At 41.1% G+C, this 23370-nt stretch overlaps 1 protein-coding gene across 1 annotated transcript in view; it reads right to left on the bottom strand.

Annotated features, from left to right (window-relative positions):
- The window catches only part of SPNS2 (SPNS lysolipid transporter 2, sphingosine-1-phosphate), a 102764-nt gene that overhangs the window by 66481 nt on the left and 12913 nt on the right, over positions 1 to 23370 (bottom strand). Inside the window, exon 2 of the mRNA XM_088445881.1 lies at positions 17595 to 17660. Within this exon, the coding sequence (XP_088302007.1) occupies positions 17595 to 17660 (66 nt within the window). The remainder of the gene's footprint in view (positions 1 to 17594; positions 17661 to 23370) is intronic.

Raw genomic sequence — 23370 nt, 5'->3', positions numbered from 1 at the left:
CCAGTATGCAGTTGTGGTCCCTCTTATACAGGCCCATAGTAGTGCCCCTTATACAGTATCCCCAGTAGTGGTCCCCCTTATACAGCCCCCACTTAGTTCCCCTTACTCAGTACCCCCAGTAGTGGCCCCCCAAATGCAGTGCCCCATGTAGTGTTCCCCCTTATGCAGTGCCCCCAGTAGCAGTCCCCACAATGCAGTGCGCCCAATAGCGGTATCCACTTATGCAATGCCCTTTATATGGTGCCCCCAGTAGTAGTCCCCCCCATGCAGTGCTCTTTATATAGTGCACCCAGCAGTAGTCCCCCCCATGCAGTTTTCCCAGTAGTGGCCCCCTTATGCAGGCACCCAGTAGTGATCCCCCCCTATCCAGTGCCCCCTGTAGTGGCCCTTCCTATTAATGCCCCCAGTAGTGGTCCCCCGAGTGCAGTGCCTCTAGTAGTAGGCCCCTTTTATAATGCCCCCAGTGGTAGTTTCCCCCCCCCCCAAGTAGTAGCCCCCAGTAGAGGTTCCCCCTCCTGATTAAGTGCCCCCAGTAGTAGCCCCCCCCAGTAGAGGTCCTCCCAATAATGGTGCCCCGGTAGTAGCCACCCCTCCCCCGTTGTGCCCCCACCCCCAGTAGAGGTCCCCCCAGTAGTAGCCACCCCCAGTAGAGGTCCTCCCAATAATGGTGCCCCGGTAGTAGCCACCCCTCCCCCGTTGTGCCCCCACCCCCAGTAGAGGTCCCCCCAGTAGTAGCCACCCCCTCCCCCATTGTGCCCCCACCCCCAGTAGAGGTCCCCCCAGTAGTAGCCACCTCCCTCCCCTGTTGTGCCCCCACCCCCAGTAGAGGTCCCCCCAGTAGTAGCCACCCCCCTCCCCTGTTGTGCCCCCAGTAGTGCAGATCGGTTAAAAAAAATATATATATATAAAAATATACTTACCTGTATCCACGCTGCTGCTGCTGCTCCGGTCCCCGCCGCCGCTGCCTGCCAGTCCTCCCGGGCTGGCGCGCTCAGCATTATGGGACAGACGTCATGACGTCAGTCCCATTACCCACTGCAGGAGCCGGACGGAAGCCCGGCTCTTGCAGTGGGTGCTGTAGCAGTCAATGAGAGTCTGACTCTCATTGGCTGCTGTTTAACACACGCATCGCCGCCAGCGCTGGCGGTGATGCGTGTGTTATGCACAGCCTGAGCCCGCCTCCTACCGCTATTGGGCAAGTGCTCAGGGGGAGGGAACGGGCTCAGGTGTGCAGCACAGGACCGGCACTGGAAGCCTAGCGCCGGTCCTGTGTAAATGTGTAGCGTTGACCGCGCTCATTGCGGTCGGCGCTACACTGGCTAACTAGGGCGGGCGGGCCGGTACCATGGCTGGCGGCGCCCCCCCCGCGCTGCCGGTCCAACGGCGCCCAGGGCACGCACCCCGCTTGCCCTGCCCTAGTTACGCCACTGACAAAGTTATATATTGGCCCATTCAAAACATTAAAGCTCCCAGATCAGTGATCACTATGACCAGGCTGATCAGATGATGTTAGGACACATTAGGCAGGAAATGAGCTATTTGGAATCACACCCTTGTCTTGTGCAGTTATCGCCAGTAATCTACTAACTGCAAAGGCTGAGATGAATGACATTTGTGCAGAGCTAGGAAAATGTAACAATACAAAAGACTTTACAAGAAGGGTAGGCTGAATTGTATTTAATAATATAGCAGAAACTATACATGTTTTAATCCACATATATTATGTTTCCAGGATAATTTTCCATTGCTAATATATTATTGCTATCACTTAGAAAAAAAATATGTGAGGTTTGTACAGTCAAACCAATTACTTAGCGCAACAAGATATGTAAATGCGATCGATATTGTCTATATTGATGTGATTTGCTGTAACTGATCCTGGTAAATATTCCGCTATATGTAGACTTGCAATGGCCATTTCACTCATTTTAAAAGGAACGCAAAGTACTCAAATATTGTTTCATTTACAAATAGTGTCTCATTTACAGTTAAATCCAACTAAGTATGCATCTGGACAGACTCAGACTGTATGCTAAGTAAGGAATGCAAATGTAATTTTTTTTCCCATGAAGAGAAATGCTTGCTTTTGCATATTGCTCCGAAATACTGGGAAACTTTAGGTTAACACTGATTTATTTATTTGCTTATTTTTTAAGCATTTATATAGTGCACTCATGTTATGTAGCGATTTACAGAGCGTATCATAGTCATTTACATCAGTTCCTGTCCCAGTAGAGCTTTATTTGATTAGGGAATATAGATTCTATCAGTATATTTTTTCGACTGAGAAAAAGCTGGATCATCAGGAGGAAACCCACGCAAACAATGCAGAACATACAAACTCCACACAGAGAGGTCCTTGGTGGGAATTGAACCCAAGACCTTAGTGCTGTGAGGCAGTAGTACTAACCACTACACCAACCATGCTACCTAGCCATGTGACTTGAGCTAGGACACATCACCATCAAAACTCAAAATTAGCTTATGTATTTCAGACACACTCACATGAAGCCCATAACATTTTTTTCTATGGTACAAAATTGCATCCTCTAGCTATATATGCTCCTGACTCTAAATGAGGGTATCTGGATAAAGGGTCAACAAACAAAAAGGTCTGTTTAGCATACTACTTTACTTTTAACACTTACTAACTATACTTAAACTTCTGTGTCTAATAATGGTGATACGTATATTGGCAAGAACAAAACTATTGCATTAACTTGTAGCAGTCAATAAGCAACATTCTATAGTAGTCAGTGTCTGATAGGGGTCTATGATAAAAGCACATTATTGCTTTTTGCAACACTGATCCTCATGCTCCAATGAATTAATGAAACTGCAAATCAAAAAAGGAGGAGCACAGAATATTTTAGGAGGACAAAACTCAAAACAAATCAACCAAAACACAAAATTAAAGAAGGAAACATTAAATACCATAAGTGAACTATTACAACATGCCCTTTGCTTAGTACACAAGGGCTAACTTTAAAAACAGCACATGCATGGCTTTTTGTATTTGCACATATCACATTACAGGTAACCCCTTTTACACCAGAGGTAAAACGGGTTATTGCAGGGTTAACCCGGGTAGCTCTTTGGTGTAAAAGCGGGTCGAGTCACCCGGCAATCCAACCTAGGTAACTTGCAGGGTTTAACACGGGTATGACCCGTGAAACCCTGCAGTGTAAACTGTGCAATCCGGGTCACGATGACCTAGAGCGCGCCGCATGCTTCAGTGGCGCTTGGAGATGACGTCATCTCCAAGTGTCCACTTCCACGCCGGAAGAATTGGGTCACTGCAGACCCGGCTCCGGTGTGAACGGCGCCGACTCGGGAATATCCTGGGTCGGCGCCAGCTAAATTCTTGGCCTGATCCGGTTTCGAACAGTTTTCCAACCTCTAGATCAGACCCGGAATTTAGGTATAAAAAGCGGTATTATTCACTGAGGTTTCTGAGTATTGATGCTGGTATCTGCTGTCCCAGGTGCTGATTCTTCCCTCAAGACTCAGAGGTTGGGAAAGTTTATATAACTACCGTAATAAATATCTACTACATCATCCAAATGAGAGTAGAAAAAAGATTAATAAAAATAGTTTTTTTCGTGATTCAAATGTATATAATTGGAAAAGTGAAAAAAAAACTTTTTTTCTCTTAATATAGTGCTTGCTTTAATTTAGGCCATGGATTTCAAAATGTAATGGTGTTTTGACAAATCAATTGACACAGGCAACATACTTTTTATTATGTTATGTCATGTTACTAATAACCTGGTATATATCAAACCAGAATCATGACTAAATAGGCGTATATTAGAAAAACAAAGTGAATTACAGATAATTTACGTAATTTTGAATCAAAACGTAATTAATTGCCCCTGAATTTTTGTGATACATTTAACTGACATTCTACTTCTGAAACGAGCTATATATTTCATGCATCACAAATTGTCAGGGGAAAATTTACTGCAGTACATTTTGTGGAAGTTTTATGTGCAGTTTGTAAAATGTGCAATTTACTAAAGGCAGAACTGCACATCCAAAAATGTTATTTCATAGAACCAGTTCTGAAACCACCATCCATATTTTCACAAATGTAAAGTAAATAAAATAAATCATGCAGTGTATGAAATCACAATTTAATCTAACAAAAAAAAAAAAAAAAAATGTTTTATACGTGTTTCCCATAGGCGAGATCGCCAAAGCCAGCTGCTGTTTTGGCTATCTGGTCTGCCAGAAATAAATAAATTATTATATTACGAGAAAAACATTTTATTACAGTGGCAATACTATTTGTTTTATAACAGGGCAAAAAATATATTTATGATTTTATGATTAATGGTGCATACACACAGGCTGATTTTTCTTCATATCTGAATGATAACGATTTTAAAAATTGTTCAATCGTTCATATCTGAAGGAAAATCTGATGTGTGCAATGATGAATGATGCGCGTTCCAGTTTGTCAGATAACGATATCTGACATCTGATGTGTTTGCAGTCAGTTTTGGACGATTTCCATTCATTTTCATATAGTCAAAAATCGTTCAATCGTTTAATCGTTCATCTGACATATCTGACCGGGTGTATGCACCTTAAAGCAACATATTTCATGTTGAGGGGGGGGGGGGGGGGGGGGAGGAGACACATTTATTTCCTTAAAGGGAGACTATTAAACCCACCGCACATCACATGAGGGTTTTTTTTTTTTTGCCTCTAAAGTGCTGGACAGTAAATCCAATAGTTTGGCTTTGGAAATGGCAAATCACATACAAAATTGATGCTTAGTACTGTAAATCACCCACTGTTTTTTGTAAATACAAATATTTTATTTCATCAAGGCTTGTTCACTAAAACATTCGTGAAAAAGCCCCAGCAAAATGCTCATCGAGTCCCCTGGGGATACCTTTGAGCGCACAAAGGATGCCAAAGCACCACAAACTTAGAGCACACGGGAGTCTCATTACAGGTATCTACACCTTTATTTCTTTATCATCTATTTCATCTATATTATTATCTATTTCAGCGGCACTCATCAGAGGACCATACATCACATCACCCTGCGATGCCATGCACCAGGGTGTATTGACATTAGTGAGCACTTACAGCATACCACTCTATTCTATTGTTCACTGTGCCTGTGTTGGTGAATCTCATCCCACGTTTCACTGCCTTGGCACAACAGGGGAAAGCAGATCCCCATATACTTAAGTGCACAGGCTATATGAGTTCTAGCAGCTGCATCATCAGTGCATTTGTATAGGGTGTATTATTTAAAACCCGTCACTACCACGGCTATTGTTTTACCCTATGTGATCCACATAATTGGGATATTTATCATTCTTTATATAGATACCCAGGTCCGTGGTGCCAATTTTAATTTTGTAATTGTACAGTTTTTTTTGTGAGAGCATCTGCACTTTCGTCACATATACATTCCTACTTTGTCATTTTTATTTCTAACCCTTATATATTTTGCTCAATATTGTGACCTCTATCACACCTATTTTGCGACAATTTATTGATCTACAGTTTAGATTGTTTATTCCACGTATAATAAGCCTCCAATTTTAACAATGTTTGATTAAAATTTATATTTTATTTTATATTTATACTAATGTTCAGAATTTCCAGAGTGTGCCTCTGTTGTTGAGTTCTCTTTTTGTTTATTTATTGGCTAACTGAATGTGTCACAATGGCTAAAGATTCAAAGGGCAGACTAGATGGGCCAAGTGGTTTTTACCTGCCGTGAAATTCTATGTTTCTATGTAATAGACACATGACACCAGAAAACAAGCAGTAAATATCATGAACTGCACAACTCGATTTATTAGCAATCAGTTACATTTCACATACATTTGATGGTAGCGGCATGTAATAGGTTATATAATAATATAGATGTTCAATTGTTTAAATATTAAATAATGTTTTAAATAGTATCCTCATTTGTGATATTAAATCTATATACAACAAAATCTCCACACCACCACCAAAAAAATTCATGGGAGTTGCTTAATTGAAATGGTTACTCTGAAAAAGCATTGTGCTTTGATATTCGGCAACGGCAGATAAATACAACTGTAAGGGATATTAAATGTGACATATTGCATGCAAGCAAATGCTTTCAATGATAAATCATTTAGACAGCTTTTACTTACAGCTGTAACCATTTGCATTTCTTATTTTCCACTAATACTGATCACATGGCCAAGATCTTCACAATTACTTCAATGAGGGAAGTGCTCCACAGGGGAGCATAATTGAGCTGTCAGAGAAACATCTCACTACTACGATCCAGCTTATGACTAGTTGGCTAAGAATAATTCCCTATATTTATTTTTCCATGACAATTTAGGTATACCAGCAAAACCGTGATGAATATTATAGTCTTATAGAAAATGGTAGCTGTGCATAAGGAGTGAATGTGTCAAGAGACGCTCAGGAGGATTCAATAATCTGCTAACAAATATCCAGAGTTGTCAGCTTTCATCATTTATTAGTTCCTATGGGCATTTATGCATTGCCTATAGGCATCAAACAGCTCAACCCAAACATAGCAGCAAATTATCTGTAGGATTTAAGAAAAAGAAAAAGACAGAAGCTGCTAAAAGCGAGAGATGGATAATTGATTTTGACTCTGATGTCATTCTGACCTAACACGACCCCAGCCTTTACAGTATTTCCAAAAGGGTATTTAAATCCTGTAATCTATAAAGTATAACAATTTATGCAAACAGCATTGACAGGGTGTCGTTTTCTTATTCAAAAGTTTTACCAAAATAGAGGGAGACAGGCAGTAAGAAAGTGGAATTTTAAAATTGAAGACCTCACTAAAAAACAGTCAAATCTTTAGAGAGATTAGAAAGGGAGATAAGGAGGTTCTAAAGGGTTAGCATGATATCGTCATATAGAGAGATTTTGTACTCAGGAGCCCATGCAAACCCCATGAGATATCCAGATTACTTCAGATTTTAGAGACCAAAATGCTCAATCATAAATGCAAAAATGAAAGGCGACTAGAGGCAACCCTGCCTGGTGCCATTTTGAGAAGGGTTGAGAAGCAAGTCCGCCGGCCAAATCGGATGCCGAAGGATTATGATATATCACCTTAATACCCCTCAGAAAATACACTGAGAACCCATAATAGAGTTGGGTGCATTCCCGAAAGTCCAAGAGACCCCGTCAACCTCCTTTTCAGCATCAAGCGCCATCAGCAGGGGTGAAGTACCCACAAGGTTGGAATAATGAATAAGATCAATAGATCTCCTGATATGTTCCAATGACTGATGGCCCAGAATAAATCCCACTTGGTCAGGGTGCACCAAGGAGGAGATCACCCATGCCAGCCAATTAGCAAAAAAATTCGCAAACAATTTGAGGTCTGAATTTAGTAAAGAGAATGGAGTTGACACTTAAACAATTGCTTGGATCTTCACAGGACTTAGGGATGACCACTATTTCAGCTCTTTTTTTAATTTCTTTATTGAGAGCAGCGGTTTGGGCAGCAGAGAGGGCAGGTAGCAGGCGGAGGCTAGAAATTCATCTGTTTTATGAGCAAAGGAAGAGCTAGAGCATTTGGACGGAAGATCATAAAGTTTTTGACAGAGTTCCTGAAAACAGTGTGTAAAACATTTCGGAACACATTTCAATTGGTTCTAGGGATCTTTAAGTGCATTGTCAACGGGAGTGCAATTAAGCAGCCAGGAGAGAGCCTGCCGAATCGCCTTTTTCATAATACAGATGTTGTAGCCAATGTAGAGTTTTGGCAATTGTAGAGGATGAAATTTGGTTGAGTTGGCCTTTCAGGGAAAGTAATTTGTTAATGGAGCATTTGGGATGTTGTTGATGTTTAAGAGTGAGCTCTCCAATCTAAGTTTAAAAGATCATTAATAGCTTGACTGTGCTTAAACTTCTGAGCCTTAGCCAACAATATGAAATGGTCTCACATAGTGGCTTTGTGAGCCTCCCAGACAACCACAGGAAAAAATTTTGTGGACTAGTTAAACAAGAAAAAAAATCTTCAGAGCCTTCTCCGTGGCAAAAAAACATTGTCTTTGTTAAAGAAGAGAGAAGTCGCCACCGAAAGGGAGCAAGACATGGGGCAGTGGCAGGGACTGAAATATTAACAGCCAGATTATCCAACAAAGAAACAAAGACTGTGATTCAAATGTTTTTACTGCAGCTATTTTTTTTAGGGCGCGATAGCCGCCAGTGCTGGCATTTCTGCTCGCATCCTTAGGAGAGTGCAAGCAAAAATGTGCAATAAGCCCATGGTTAGGGCAACCTAACCACAGTTTGGGCACCCTTACTAGTACTTCAGACAGGTTTAGCCGTTTTACATGGCTAAACCTGGTCAAATAGTGTGTGAAGACCATGATAATTAATGGGCGCCCAGAACAACACTAATTGCAACACTTAATTATCGTTGCCCACACAACAATTGAATCGTCCCTAAAGGGTTAAGAAAGAACAAGTAAATTCTAGATTGAAGATTTTCCAGGGGGGGAATCAGCATAGGTTTGCACGGGGTCTCTTAAAAAAATTGTAGTGTCAAGGAAGCCACAGCCTGAATGAAGGACGGTCGGAGGTCGTAAAGACTGGAATATCTCCACAAATCTGAAGATACCATAAAGAAAAGGCGATCAAACATGTCGTGGGGGTGGATAGTTGGAAATAATGGAGGCCTAAAATGGGACATATGGAGGTGTAGTTTTTTCAGTGACACATCTTGAAGTATTGCCAAGTCTAGATTTCTATGTATTGTTTATTTATCCAAGAACTGTGCATGAATATGTGGCTCTAAAATGTAACTTATGGAGCGTACACACGGTCAGATTTGTCAGACTTGTCAGATGAACGACTGAACGATTAAACGATTTGAACGATTTGAACGATTTGACCAAAGTTTTGAACGATTTGAACGATTGAACGATTTTTAACTGCATTAAAATGAATGGAATCGTCCAAGTCTGACTGCAAACCCATCAGATGTCAGATATCGTTATCTGACGAACGGGAATGCGCATCGTTGATCGTCCATCGTTCAGGCATGTCAGATATGAACGATTTTTCATCAGATATGAACGACTGAACGATTTTTAAATCGTTATCGTTCATATCTGAAGGAAAAATCTGATCGTGTGTATGCACCATCATTTATAAGGCAATTCAATATACAACTTGGCTGGATATCATGCTTTCTCCCCAACCTCTACAATATATTATGAAACATGAACTATAATATTAATAGTGCTTACATACGGGAAGCAGTCGGGAAGCCCTTCCCTACTGCTTAATCCCGGTAAGGTACAAATGACAGGTGTCGAGATCTCGTCGACACCCGGCCTTACCGATCGAAGGTAAGCCGGCACGGACAGCCGCAGGGGGGAGAGGGGAGGGTTAGGTTAGGGGCTCCCGGGGGGAATTAGGGTTAGGCACCCCCTCGGGAGGCTTAGGGTTAGGCTGCGGGGAAGGGGGCTTAGGGTTAGGCACCCTAAAGGAGGGTTAGGGGGTAGAATTAGGTTAGTTTATACTTACCTTAAGGACGATCAGAATTTCCTCCTCTGTCGGGCGGTGGTAAATCATACTGATTGCCTTACATACACATGCTTTGTGAATGTATTATTTAAGCTTACAGAGAATAATCTTTATATCATAATGGTTATGTACATTTTGCTATTTAAGTAATTGCATGTAGAATGAGAGAAGGTAAAATGTCAGCAGATGTATTTTCTTGGCAGGAAGTGAAGCTGAATGAATGAAGCCAACTAGACTGGGCTCCCTTGAGTTCTTAGTATATAATTAAAATATGAGAGCTGCCACAATGACTTGGGTATTATTGCTGCACACCACAGATATGTGTATGTGACATGTCAGCGCTGGGCCTCTCACATAATGAAAAGACACTCACAAAGAGTATTAACTATTTAGTGTTTATTTAATGAATATATGTATTCTAAAAAGGTGACTTTTATTGTAGGGTGATTGCATATACTGTATAGTTTGTTATAGCCACATACTTGGAACTGAATTTGCTAAAAACAGATTTCATGTAACAATTGAAATGAAGCCACAGAGAAAACTGATATCATCATACGGAGGCAGAACTTTCCTATTAGTTCATATACGAGACTTATGTAATATTATTTACATTTACTATAGTGGGAAATAATGACAAGGAGTGCAAAAGCCACTATATTTCTGTGTTTTGTTTTGAACTTATAGCTTTTTACTAAAAGTGTTCTAAACTGTACAATATACTTAAAGAAAATACATGAACAATGTAGAGTGAAAAAATAAAATATAGTTTTTTATGGGTATTTGCGATTGCACTGAATAAGCAACAAAACCCTTATAACAAGATGACTGTAGTACACTGCCAATATGCCAGCTCTAAATAAGCTTGTATCACTTCACCTACAGAAGGTCATAATACTGTACAGTCATCTCTCCTTGCACACAATGACATGTCACACTACACATACTTGCATCTGTAATTAGTTTAGTACAAGCATGTAAGGCAGCGTTTTTTCAAACCTGTGCCCCGGCTGCGGTCCTCAAGTTTGCCGCCCGAGATTCCCGCCAGTGCGCAGCCGCTGCCAATTTAAGTTCGAGCCCGGTCATCGCTGGGCTATTCCAGGTACTGTACCTCAGACGCTGCCCGGGCCGTGACCTCATAGGTCACACATGCCACATCGCCATCCTGCCCGCACTCACAGCTCTATCTCTACAAAGTGTGTGTGAGATTTATTTATTTATTTAACAGTTATTTAGTTAGCGCACACATATTCCGCAACGCTTTACAGAGAATATCTTACCATTCACATCTGTCCCTGCCCCAGTGGAGCTTACAATCTATATTTTCTACCACATGCTCACAAACATACACACTATGGTCAATTTTGAGGGGAGCCAATTAACCTACCAGTATATTTATGGAGTGTGGGAGGAAACCGGAGTACCTGGAGGAAACCCACGCAAGCACAGGGAGAATATACAAACTCCGTACAGTTAGGGCCGTAGTGGGAAGATTGAGTGTGACTGCTGGGTGAAGGTGCCACTTGTGGCTGAGGGATAGGGACGACTGTGAGCTCCTATCTCTGTCCCCACAAAAACAAAACAAAACCTCAATTATTGCCCCAGCCTCCCACAAAAGACTTACCTGACCTGATGGTAGCAATGTCTTTCATTCTTTTTCTGTGGGGGCCTAGCTGTGTGTTTTTTTTCCCCATGGAGGCCCATATTTGTGTTTTTTCCCTGTGGAGGCCAATGTGTATGTGTTCTTTTCCCAGTGGGGGACTGATGGTGTGCAGTGGCAATTTAAAATACTGTTCAGTGTGCCACAAGTTGAAAAAGGTTGAAAATCACTGATGTAACGTGAAGGGATTTTACAACTGATTTGATATGCGCAACTATCTTTTACTTAGAGATCTCACGGTCTAAATGTAGCAAAATAATAACATAACATCCTTATACTTTAGAGAAAAGAAAAACGATTCCCAATGTAATAAATGTAAAATGCCTGTGTGTAGCTGACTATCAGCAGCAGATCGGATCAACTACAAATTACTTCATTTGGCACAAAATTAGAAAACTCTGAAATGACCCGGTCTGCTTAATACATTTACTTATATGCTATTTACAGTGGAACAGATCTACTGTGAAGTGTAAATAAATGTGAGCTGCCTATATTGTTATATAGCAAACCCAAATCCTGCACTATGACTATGATGAATAAACAATCCACACTCAGGTAGGAATACAAATGTATATATATTTTTTAATTATTTTTCATTTGGATAAGGGATGAAAATTCCATAGTCAGGTAGAATGCCGAGCATCCGGCGGGTGTAAGTTAGACAATAGTGTCAACATTAACCAAGTCTTCCTGACTAATGTCTGCTGCTCTCTATCCCAGCATACCGGAGTATGTTCTATGTCACAGGTTCTCAAACTTGGTCCTCAGGATCCCAAACAGTGCATGTTTTCCAGGTGTCCTCACAGAATCACAAGTGAAATAATTCTCTCCAGCTGTGAATCTTTTAAAATGTGTCAGTGAGTAATGAATACACCTGTGCACCTGTTGGGTGACCTGGAAAACGTGAAGTGTGTGGGGTCCTGAGGACCGAGTTTGAGAACCACTGTTCTAGGTCAATAAAACATTTATGTTGTTTTTCTGATGCTCCATGTCACTACAAAAAGAAAATGGCAGAAAGCTAAAGACCCATTTAAATCATGGGGCCTGATTCAGACCCACTCGCGAGCGGCTGTCCGCTCGCAAGTGGGTCGATGGTGTGCACTGGGCATGCGCACGACGGAGGGAGCTCCGTCGTGCGCATGCACGAGATGCGACGAGCGAAGGACTTTCCTTCGCTCGTTGTGTCTGATCAAAGGGGGCGTGCTGTCGATGTTGATTGACAGCACGCCCCCTTTGGTGGGCGTGCCTCCCAGACGGGGGCGTTCCCAAGGGAACGCCTACCGTCAGAAGCCGGCCCACTGACATCACTAGTGATGTCAGTGGGAGTGATTTTGGCTCTGATAGAGCCAAAATCACTCCGGGCCTTGCGGTTGAGAAACTCAACCGCAGGCTCCGGCTCGCAGTGGCGATGGTCAAGACCATCGCGACCATCAACCTGCACGCTCGTATAGGCTGTGGGTGGTGACCCACAGCTATACGAGCGTCCAGGAGGACGCTCCATTTTTATGGAGGACGGCCCTCATTCAGAGCGAGCGCTCTGCTCAGAGCGTCCGGCTCTGAATGAGGGCCATAGTCTCAGCATTAGCTGATTCTCTTAGGTAAAATATCCTACAAATACGCCCAGAAGGCCAGAATCACTGTTTCAATAGCCAATGGTGCCAGACTCTTATTTAGCTGAATTTACGTTCATAAATATTGCTCAGCCTTGTATTGATATTAAATGATGGTTGAACACATAGCATATCCCATATGATCAGCAGGATAGTCCTTCCTGGTAGCATGTCCATATATTCAACTACTGCCTGCAGTACAATGTAGGTATCGGACAGTGTTTAGCAGCGCGGCACAGCAAGCAGATGGGACTTCCATTTCTGCAAACTGGGCCCCTGGTTTGGAAAGGAAGAAATAATTTCATCTTGCCCAATGATCAATGTACCACTGTCCTATTGTGGGCTAATAATGAGGAAATGTGCTTTTCTATAGAAGTGGTATGTTGTATGATGGTTTAAAGGAGTAATACACCCCATGTATGGTTTGCTTTGGTGAATGTTTCACTAAGAAACAATATAGAAAGTCTCTAGTCATATACTGCAGATACACAAGATGGATAACCCAATAAAACAAAGTGAACTAATAAAGGGTCAGAGTAGAATGAGGCCAAGTACTCACAGGGGATAGGGCCAGGTTTTGTGTCACACACATAAAAACAAAGAAGAAAGGGAATAGTAGCACTCAAGCTCATAGGCCATGCATTTTAAGTAAAAAAAATATATATATCTTTTTAAAAGGAATACACTTTTTTAAACGTAAACTAACATATTACAGACATGGTATTTCAGACTGCAGAAAACCCATAATCTGGATCTGGATAAATAAATTGAATACAGTCAGACTCCTAATTATGCAAAGTTCTTTATGGTGAAAGATTATTGCTCAGAATAACTAAAACACAGCTAATACTTTTATATGAAAATTATGTTCACATTAATATGTGGCCAAAAAGAATTGGCTGTGTAGTCGAATACAAAAAGGTAACTATATTAATGAAGTGCATCCCTTTAAAACCTATGTAGACCTACTTTATCATACATATATCCTATTTATTTATATCCTATTTATCTTTGTGTCACAAGGTAATTTGCATCTCCAGTATACTGTAACGGCTGTAAAGAAAAAGGATTCTAGAGCGCACGCCTACGACTTATCTTGTCCTGAATGTGCAAAAAAAGGGAAAACTTTTTTTTTGCGTAAAGTGTCAGGTATAACATTTTCTATAAACACCTCTTCTCATATATGGGGCCTTATATAATAACCTATGAGATGCAGGCACGGCCATTGGTTTTGCCTTGTAAACTATTGCTGCTGTAAAAATATGGACTAACTCGCAGGAATGACGCCCATGCCTGCATCTAATAGGCTATTACATAAGGCCCATGGCGATTCAGACTATAACACAACTAAATTTCAGTAGCATGGTGAACCGCTCATTTCTTTAGGTAACATTAATGTAAAAATGCATTCTTTTTTTCATTGTCCTAATTTTTACTATAATATATTATGTTCAGATAGATCATTTCATATGTACATCATGCAATCTGCAAATCCTGAAGATTTCTGTACGGTCATGTCTCTAAGAACCCGAGTGTGCACTCCTAGGCCCCAGTTCAGAGTACTGTGAATGATAATTACAAAGGTTACTTACAAAATACCAAATCTACTAATGTTTCCCATATAGCGTGGTTTGGAATTTGTAAATGGTGGCATATCTATGTAACCTTATACTGACATGATATATTATGCATATGATAATAGTAATAATAATTGAACACTGGTCTGTAACAGTCTAAAACTGGCAAAAGGTAAAACATATTCTGTCCAATGTATAACCCTCCAACCACAAGTGGACCTTTAAAATAGTTTTGCGACTTTCATTCCCTACTGTATCAATATGTTTAATTAAATGTAATCCTGTATATTCATCACAGGATGAGGCAATATAGACAATACAGTGACTTCAGCCATTTTCACCAAAAACAGTCCACACAAGTCACAACTGTAACTGTATATTTTGCCTATCTTGCGGGCTGCCCAAAAAGGGGGCATGTCTAAAGGACACAAAGGGGTGTGTATCAAGGACACATCCTTTCTGGAGTGACCACACCCCTTTTTCGGAAGCACGCTAAAGTGTACTTTTACAGATGCCCTACCCCCTGCCTGCCCTAGCAAGAAGACTAAAATCAAATTAACACTATAAAACTCAACTCCGCTTTTGATGCAGGTGGGGTAGGGGAAATGTTCATAGCAGGCTGGAACCTGAGTGCAAAGGCTAGGGCACAGCCGCACAGCTAACAGATTTAGAGCCACTGAAAGAAGTGCAAAGCATGGACAGACAGGGAGTGGAGTCCCAGGCCAGAGAGCCTAAGTCGAAGGTGGTGGAAGTAAATAGTGAATAAGAGTAGTGGATGGTGAGACACGAGGATGGTATTATGTGTCGACAAAATGTCATCAAAATGTCGGCATGTTATTTATGTCGACATTGTGCATGTTGACAGTCAAAGTGTCGGCATACCATTTTTCACTTTTTTAGCTTAACCCTAAATTTAGCACTAATATATTATGTCGACATTTCCCCCTATCGATATGCACAATGTTGACATAATGAACATGTTTACAATTTGGTATGTCGGCCTGTTAAATGTCAACATTCTGACTGGATACAGAGTAAAGTGATATGTATGCTGCTAGACTGTTTAACTATATATTTCTGCAACTTTTTCTATGATGATTTCCATGTCACCATGCAATCGTCAGAGGTTGTTCCAATTTAACCTACACATCACACCCCAGAAATGACTACATAATATTTACACAACATATCCGCCATTCCACATTCCCAATTACATTCATCAGCTGTAAACAATAAAAAAGGTAACAAAATAACGGACAAGAAAGCCTTAAAATAAAAAATACTATGAATGACCAGTAATCTATTTGCACAGTAATACTAATAGCCCTTTTGTAGTGTTGAGCAAATTATCACTATGTTATGTCTGCAGTGAGCACGTTTCTTAGACGGATACTCCCAGAAGAATCACTTAAGTAAAGAGCAGCAACTTCACATATTTCAACACATCTAAATTGAATTAGCCCATTCCAGATCACAGTGCAGCACACTGATCTAGCAGTGAAATAGTTAAACACACATTAATAGAGAAATTTGTTCTGGACAATCACTACTGGTATGTATAATGTGTTTTTTTCCAGCGAGGGACCACCAGATGTGTTATTTCTGTAACATGGAACTGCAGCAGCAGCGGCCCAGTCGCATCCCATATGTCGGCAAAAAGCACTGGCTGCAGCCGCCTGTTTAGTCTTTTCTTTGTGTTTGGGCTAAAGCATATGAGGCTGAAAGGGAGAAGGAATGTAGAACCCTAATGCTGTGGAGTGATTCTTACCTTATATTAGTATGTAAGGGGTTCTGCGCTTTTGGGGTCTTCAGAGATTCAGGCTTTCTTGGTGAAAGTCAATGCATAGGCAAAAATGTTTAAAAATGTTTAAATGGTGTGCATGACATTTTATTATTTCACCCCTTGCCTGCTTGTCACAATCAAAACCGCATACAGTTTGTAATAAAGTATGAATAATTATTATAATATTACATTTACAGGTATTACTTATATACTCTTGTTGTGGTTTATATACCAGATGAAAACAAAACCCTATGGAATACAAATCCTTAGAAACTGATGCAGAGACAATAATGTCACTTACACACTACAAAACTGCAGATCCGCTATGCAAATGCTCTCTGGTGATGTCAGGCGATTAATTTTGTGCCTACTTTCCTGCCAACGTGCATGATCTGTAGGTCAAGATGGCAGTATCTGAGTGGTTGCAGAAGTGTGGACCAGTCAGTAGGAGAGATTGCCCAAACTAAGGACCTTCCGTGCCGAGCGCACATTTTTGCACCCTTGCTCTGTCTCTATAATTATAATGGGGGCATATTTTGCAACTTCCAGTTACATTTATGTAGGAAAGCACATTAGTAACATGTAATAAAGACCTAATTTCACTGCTGGGATTAATTTTTGGTATAAAAAAAAAGGCTAAACCAAGCAAGATTTAGGAGAAAAATATAAAAGTGTAAATGAATCAAGGAGTTGGCCGGATTTTGTGCAATTCCTTTAATGTTGCCACCAGCACATTTTCAGTTTCTATGCCAACCCACAGGACTAGGCAGAAAATTATTTTGCTGGGGTGAATTCAAAGGCAGAAAAGTAGGCGTGCACCTTGAAATGCGCTTGGCGGACAAGTGCGCTCATCTGTTCACAAACATGGATTGTGAGTGTACAGATTCTGTGGTTCTCCAAATGACCCTTTTATAGCACTAATATATCCTGCAGAATCTTAGGCAGGATGTAGTCTCAAGGTCACCATTTACAATGACGATAATGTCATCACCATAATGTCCACCGTTATATTGTTGAGATTGTTGAAACATGTAGGAATCTGCAGAATGTGAGCATTCTGCAGAGACTGGAATGTTAGGGTTAGGCTACGTGAGGTGGAGAGCTATGGTTGAGCACTAGGGGGAGGGTTAAGGTCAGGGGTTAGCAATACGCATCGCCGGTGGCGTTGCAGGATCCGCTGGGAATCTATCAGGATGTCACCGCTGAACCCGGAAGACACCGCTGGACTTGCAGGACCTGCCGTACATGGAAAATTTGTTGATCGGGACAACATTTCATCGGTGTTGACGTGATGAATGTCAACAAAATATACTACACCCTTTCATGTCTGTGCAGTCTATGCTAAGGACATAACCCTGCATAAGCAGACAGACAATAGAAACAAGCCTCAGATCATATTACATTGCAGACATTTCATCAAGGAAGCTTACCTGTTTGAAGCAGACCAGCACCACTGTCCTTGACTCCAAAATGCTGCTGAATGTCCAGTAATACACCTGTTAAAGAGAGACAATATATGTGATCTTTGTTGTTGGTTATAAGACGTGATCAATGCAATATAAGCAGCATTCAGCATCCATTTTATCAGTATTGCTTCTGTAACTTTATGGAAGTACCACAATAAGCCTTTCCCTGGCATACTGTACATCAGTGTATGTGCAAGGACTGAGATGCCCACCTGAGCATCTTTAGACAACTGGAATTGCTCAACTGCGTTCGACATCATATCCAACTCAGAACCAGGCCTATTTACTATGTTCAGACTAACATCTCTAACATCTCTTATCTATATGACAATTAACTCATTTGAAATTAGTAGGGATGTGCAGGCTCGGATAGGCTCGAGTTTGCACGTGGAGTTCGGATTTTTCCCTCCAAAAAAACGGAACTCAGAACGAGGCAAAACGTCATCTTACATGGACGAACATCATCATTCCTGGTCTTTTGTCCAGGAATGATGATGTTCGTCCATGTAAGATGACGTTTTGCCTCGTTCTGAGTTCCGTTTTTTTGGAGGGAAAAATCCGAACTCCACGTGCAAACTCGAACCTATCCGAGCCTGCACATCCCTAGAAATTAGTAATGTATACTCATTCCCATGCTGGCACAATTATCCTATCCCCAGGTATAATTGCAAAGCATTTTAGAAGCTCAAAAACAAACCATAGTTGCTTAATAAAAAACATGCAATACACTAGACAAGCAAAATTGTTAGAATTATTTTTAGAAACCGTTAAAAAGGAAATAAAAATGTGCAAACAAGTCAAATATTGAGGAAGAGAAAGTGGATGCAGACAGTATGCTCATGTCAGGCACCATTTCTACAGAAAAGAGCCCAATTGCTTTCCAAATGGTTCCACATTTAGGTCATTCCAGCTCAAGAAAAAGTAGCATGGAAATCAGGGTTCGCTAATCTTTAAGTGGTTTTAGATCTATAGCCAGCGTACTTTGCTGCTCTCATTCTCCTTTGCTTTTGTACTGCAGACAGGGCATTAAGTAGGTCTTCTATTAGAAGAGTACAGTGACTGATGACACAACAAGAGACTAACTCAAATAGACTTATAGCATCCCCCTTCCATTTAATAAAGTGCTTTACACAGCCATATTCAGTTATTTTCCTGAGGAAAAACACTAAACTATGTTCCCATATTTTTTTTATATAATATGCAGCTTTTCAAATAAAAAAAAAATGCCATTAAAAGCAAACGCTATTTACAAGATGAACAGTTTGTAGTATTTCTTGCAAATCAGATGTTTTCTTGGAAATGGCACACTTTCTGCCCATGTAAGATAGTAGTCTATATTCTATCACTGTCAAACCATTAGGAATGACCCCCTTCCTGCATCTGGTTATCACTTGTGACAGCTGCAGTATTTGCTAATCATTAGTGCTCGGATAAGGAAAATATGATGAGACAAAAATGGATCAGCACCTTTTGCAGTGGTCATTTGTTACTGACTAAGAAGATCATTTTTTTGCTTGGGCAAGAAGACTTTTGACTTCGATGTCATGATCTCCTGCTGGCGTCATGATCTCCTGCTGGCCATACCACAACTGTATGTCATCTCTCTGCAGTACTAAACAGATAAAAAAGGGCCTATTTAGCAAAAATCGTGATGTTGAATATTTTCGGTCAATATCAACGTGATTATTAGCTTTCTTTACTTACCTTCACAACTAGCGTAAACAGGCAGCCCCTGCAAAGTCCCTGCCAGCATTATTTTCATCCAACCAAAAATAATTTTCTCCCCTATCCTCTATTGCACATGCTCTAACCTCAGTTTGGACATGGTGCATTTTATATTACAAGTCACGCCACACATCACGCGGGAGCTCCCTGTGCCTCAGTAGCGGCGAGCATCTTTCGTGCGACTTTTTACCTTCAAATGCAGCATGCCTATGTTCTGTGAGCGTATGCGGGTGTATCTGCATGTGAAATGCTATGTTAGTGTCAGCGGTTGTGACACTGTAACGTAGCGTTTCGCATGCAGATACACCCACAGATGCACACAGAACATAGGCATGCTGCATATCATTTTAATCAGCAGACACTGCTTGTGCTAGCTATTCGCATCACTTTGTGAATAAGATGCATTTGAAGGTAAAAAGTTGGCGCTACAGAGTCACGCCACGGCATGGCACGACTAGAAGGGCTGTTTAACGCGCAAGGAGGCTAGATGTATGAGGACACATTTTATATATATCTCCTTTATTTATATGGCGCCACAAGTGTTTTGCCGCGCCTTGCGGAGTACATACACTAATAAGTGAACAAGAAACGAGTAACTTACAGTACATTACAGTGCAGGACAAGGACATGGTTTATATACATTGCTTCACAAGCGATTAAAACACTCACAATAAGCAGCAGGGAGTTAGCAGTTAAGTGTTAGGTGCCCTTGTGGGGAGTAAGGAGTAGAAGAAAGTGCAAGAAGCATATGAGGGAAGAGGACCCTGCTCGTGAGAGGAGCAGACAGACAGGCATGATACAGTAAGGGTAGATAGGGAAGAAAGAGCAAGAAGTGGGTTAGCATGAGAGCTGGAAGGCCTTGATGAAGTAGTGGGTCTTGAGAGCCCCTTTGAAGCTTTGTTGAAAGGTGGAGAGTCTGATGGGGAGAGAGTTCCAAAGATAGGGAGCAGCATGGACAAAATCTTGGAGGCGGGGGTGGGAGGAAGTAATCAGTTGGCAAGAGAGACGGCATGAACTTGTTGAGCGAGGTGGATGGGCAGGAGTGTGAAGGGAGATGAGGTCAGAGATGTCAGTGAGAGAGGATTAAGTGAGGGCTTTGTAGGAGAGTGTAAGAACCTTGAATAGGTATCTGAAGGGGAAGGGGAACCAGTGCAGGGCTGAAGAAGAGGGAAACAGATGTAGAATTTTTGGAGAGCAAGATGAGCAGAGCAGCAGCATTTAGAATAGATTGTAGTAGAGAGAGGTGGGAGACTGGGAGGCCAGCTAGGAGATTACAGTAGTCCAATCTGGAGATGACCAGCGTGTGGATGAGGGTTTTAGTAGCAACCAGGGTGAGGAAGGGTCTAATTCTGGAAATGTTTTTGAGATGGAAATGGCAGGACTGCAAGAGGTACTGAATGTGTGGTTTAAAGGAGAGGGAGGAGTCTAGGATAACCACAAGACAGCACACTTTGAGGCTAGAAGAGATAGTTGTGACATCAATAGATAATGAAATTGTGAGAAGAGAGGTAATGGAAGAGGGTAGGAAGATGATTATTATTATTATTACCAGTTATTTATATAGCGCACACATATTCCGCAGCACTTTACAGAGAATATTCGGCCATTCACATCAGTCCCTGCCCCAGTGGAGCTTACACTCTATATTCCCGACCACATGCGCGCACACACACGGGTTCATTTTTGTGGGGAACCAATTAACCTACCAGTATATTTTTGGAGTGTGGGAGGAAACCGGAGTACCCGGAGGAAACCCACGCAAGCACAGGGAGAATATACAAACTCCACACAGTTAGGGCCATGGTGGGAATTGAACCCATGACCTCATTGCTGTGAGGCAGTAACGCTAACCATTACACCGTCTGTGCTGCTCAGTCGTAGACATGTTAAGTTTAAGAAAGTGCTGGGACATCCAGGAAGAGACAGCAGAGAGACAGTTGGAGATATGGGTAAGGAGAGAGGGAAAGAAGTCAGGGGTGGAAAGGTAGATTTGAGTATCATCAGCACAGAGATATTGGGAGGTCAAAAGAGTTCATGAGTTCTCCTAACGAGGATGTATATAGGGAGAATAGGAGGAGGTCCAAGAACAGAACCTTGGAGAACTCCTACTGTTAGTTGAAGTGGGGGTGGAGGGGGGAAGGGGGGGGGGGGGTCATGAGGGGATACAGAGAAGGAACGATCAGAGAAGTAGGAGGACAGCCAGGAGAGGGCAGTGGCACGTAGACCAAGAGACTAAGAGGAATATAAAATTTATATTTATATATATATATATATATTATACATATATACACACACACACACACACACACACACACACACACACTGGGCACACTATACAGATTGATGGGAGGAGAGCAGGAGGAATTTCAGCCGCATGCAGGGACTGATGGGAAAAAAATATCCATCCCTGCAGTTTTATAAGGAGCATGTATTTCCTACAGATTCACATGAAGATAGCGTTAACCAAGGTAGGCACTTAGGAAAACATTAAGAAAAAACCTGCTTCCTGCATAGCAGAAAAAAAAAAACATTAAACGCTGTAGAGACCAATGACTTACTCTCTACAATGTGATGAAGTAGAAGCCTGGCACTAACTTACAAGATAATTGCGTTAAAAAACCTGAAGATGATTTAGGTAACACATTTGCTTGCTAAAGAGGCCCCAAAGTGTTTCTTTCTAGGAAATGTGTATTCCTCATTTTTGTTCATGGAATTTTGGTCATTCTATCAATGGCATTAATAGATAATTTTTCAAATATTATGCTGGCAACAAACATGTACAGTATATTATTATGCTCACTTGGCAGATCACTGCATACTGTGTGGTTGTTTTGGACAATATTTATAACCAGCACAGCCAATGACATAAAGCGATTCATATATTACATCGCTTGCAACCCTGGTGGAAAAATGACCCTTCTACAATGATTAAGTAAAATAAGTTAATGAAGTGTACAGCCAAACTGCTGGCAGATCTGAGGGCTTATGTATTTTTAAAGAGGCAATCATTTTAAAGGCAAAACCAGCTTGGTTTTGCCTTTAAAATAACTGCCACTTTAAAAATCCAGGAAGACTTGCAGGAGTTCCTGCAACGGTTTCAAGTCGCACCCTATTACACAAGTCCGCTGGTCTTTCAGATTGAAATGCGCGAACCAAGCATTAAGAAGCAGAGAATTATCGATGCCTAAATTATTGTCCTCAGACTGGTGAACAGAGGATTTTGTGAGAAAACTTGCAGATTACAAAAAGAATATAACAAAATTATATTCAGTATCATGACTACATAGGTATCAACAAATTCTAAAGCCTAAACATTTTTAGGTATTTTTATTTCATTGTAGAGTAATAAGTAGCTATCACTGTATAAATACTTGTATTCAAGGAGAAACTTCTAATTAAAATCTACAGTAAAAAATATAATAAATATATATTTAAAGATCATAAAAAAAAAAAAATCGATATATTTTTTTATTTCCAATTAAATTTCAAAGAAATTAAGACTATTTCCCATTTGATCCAGAAACGTATGATTCTTTAATTGTTTATTTTTAAAACCGCTTCCTCCTTTTCCTGCTGGCATTTCCTTCCTAACACCAGTTGCTCCATCGTGAAATTAATAGAAGGCAAACTCAATAGAATTCTAGTAACGTAAGGAAAAACATTATACAGTTTTGAAGGTTGAGCACACAATCATTTTAGGCAAATCCTTATTTAGGATTTGAAACATGCATCAGTAGCTTATGTGTATTATAGGTTTGGAAATATTGTTTTCGGTGGACAGGACCCTGGAGTCCTATCTGCAGTGGGGAAACTGGGAGAGATTGGAGAAGAGAAGCCCATATATTTCCATTGGGCAATGCTATCTATAGACAGAGTTGCCCAACGGGTCCAAGCTCCGGAAAGTATCACATTCTGGAGCATGGTACATATGGGGAATGTGGCAAGAACTCTGAAAACTGCAGTGTTCAGGGTTTTGGTCACATTTTAGTCTTGGTACATCCGCCCAAATCGTACT

The sequence above is a fragment of the Taudactylus pleione genome, unplaced genomic scaffold, assembly GCF_031769625.1.
Source record: "Taudactylus pleione unplaced genomic scaffold, aTauple2 ptg000391l, whole genome shotgun sequence".
NCBI lineage: Eukaryota > Metazoa > Chordata > Amphibia > Anura > Myobatrachidae > Taudactylus > Taudactylus pleione.
The sequence above is the reverse complement of the archived record's forward strand: the minus strand, read 5'-3'. Positions and strand labels throughout refer to the sequence as shown.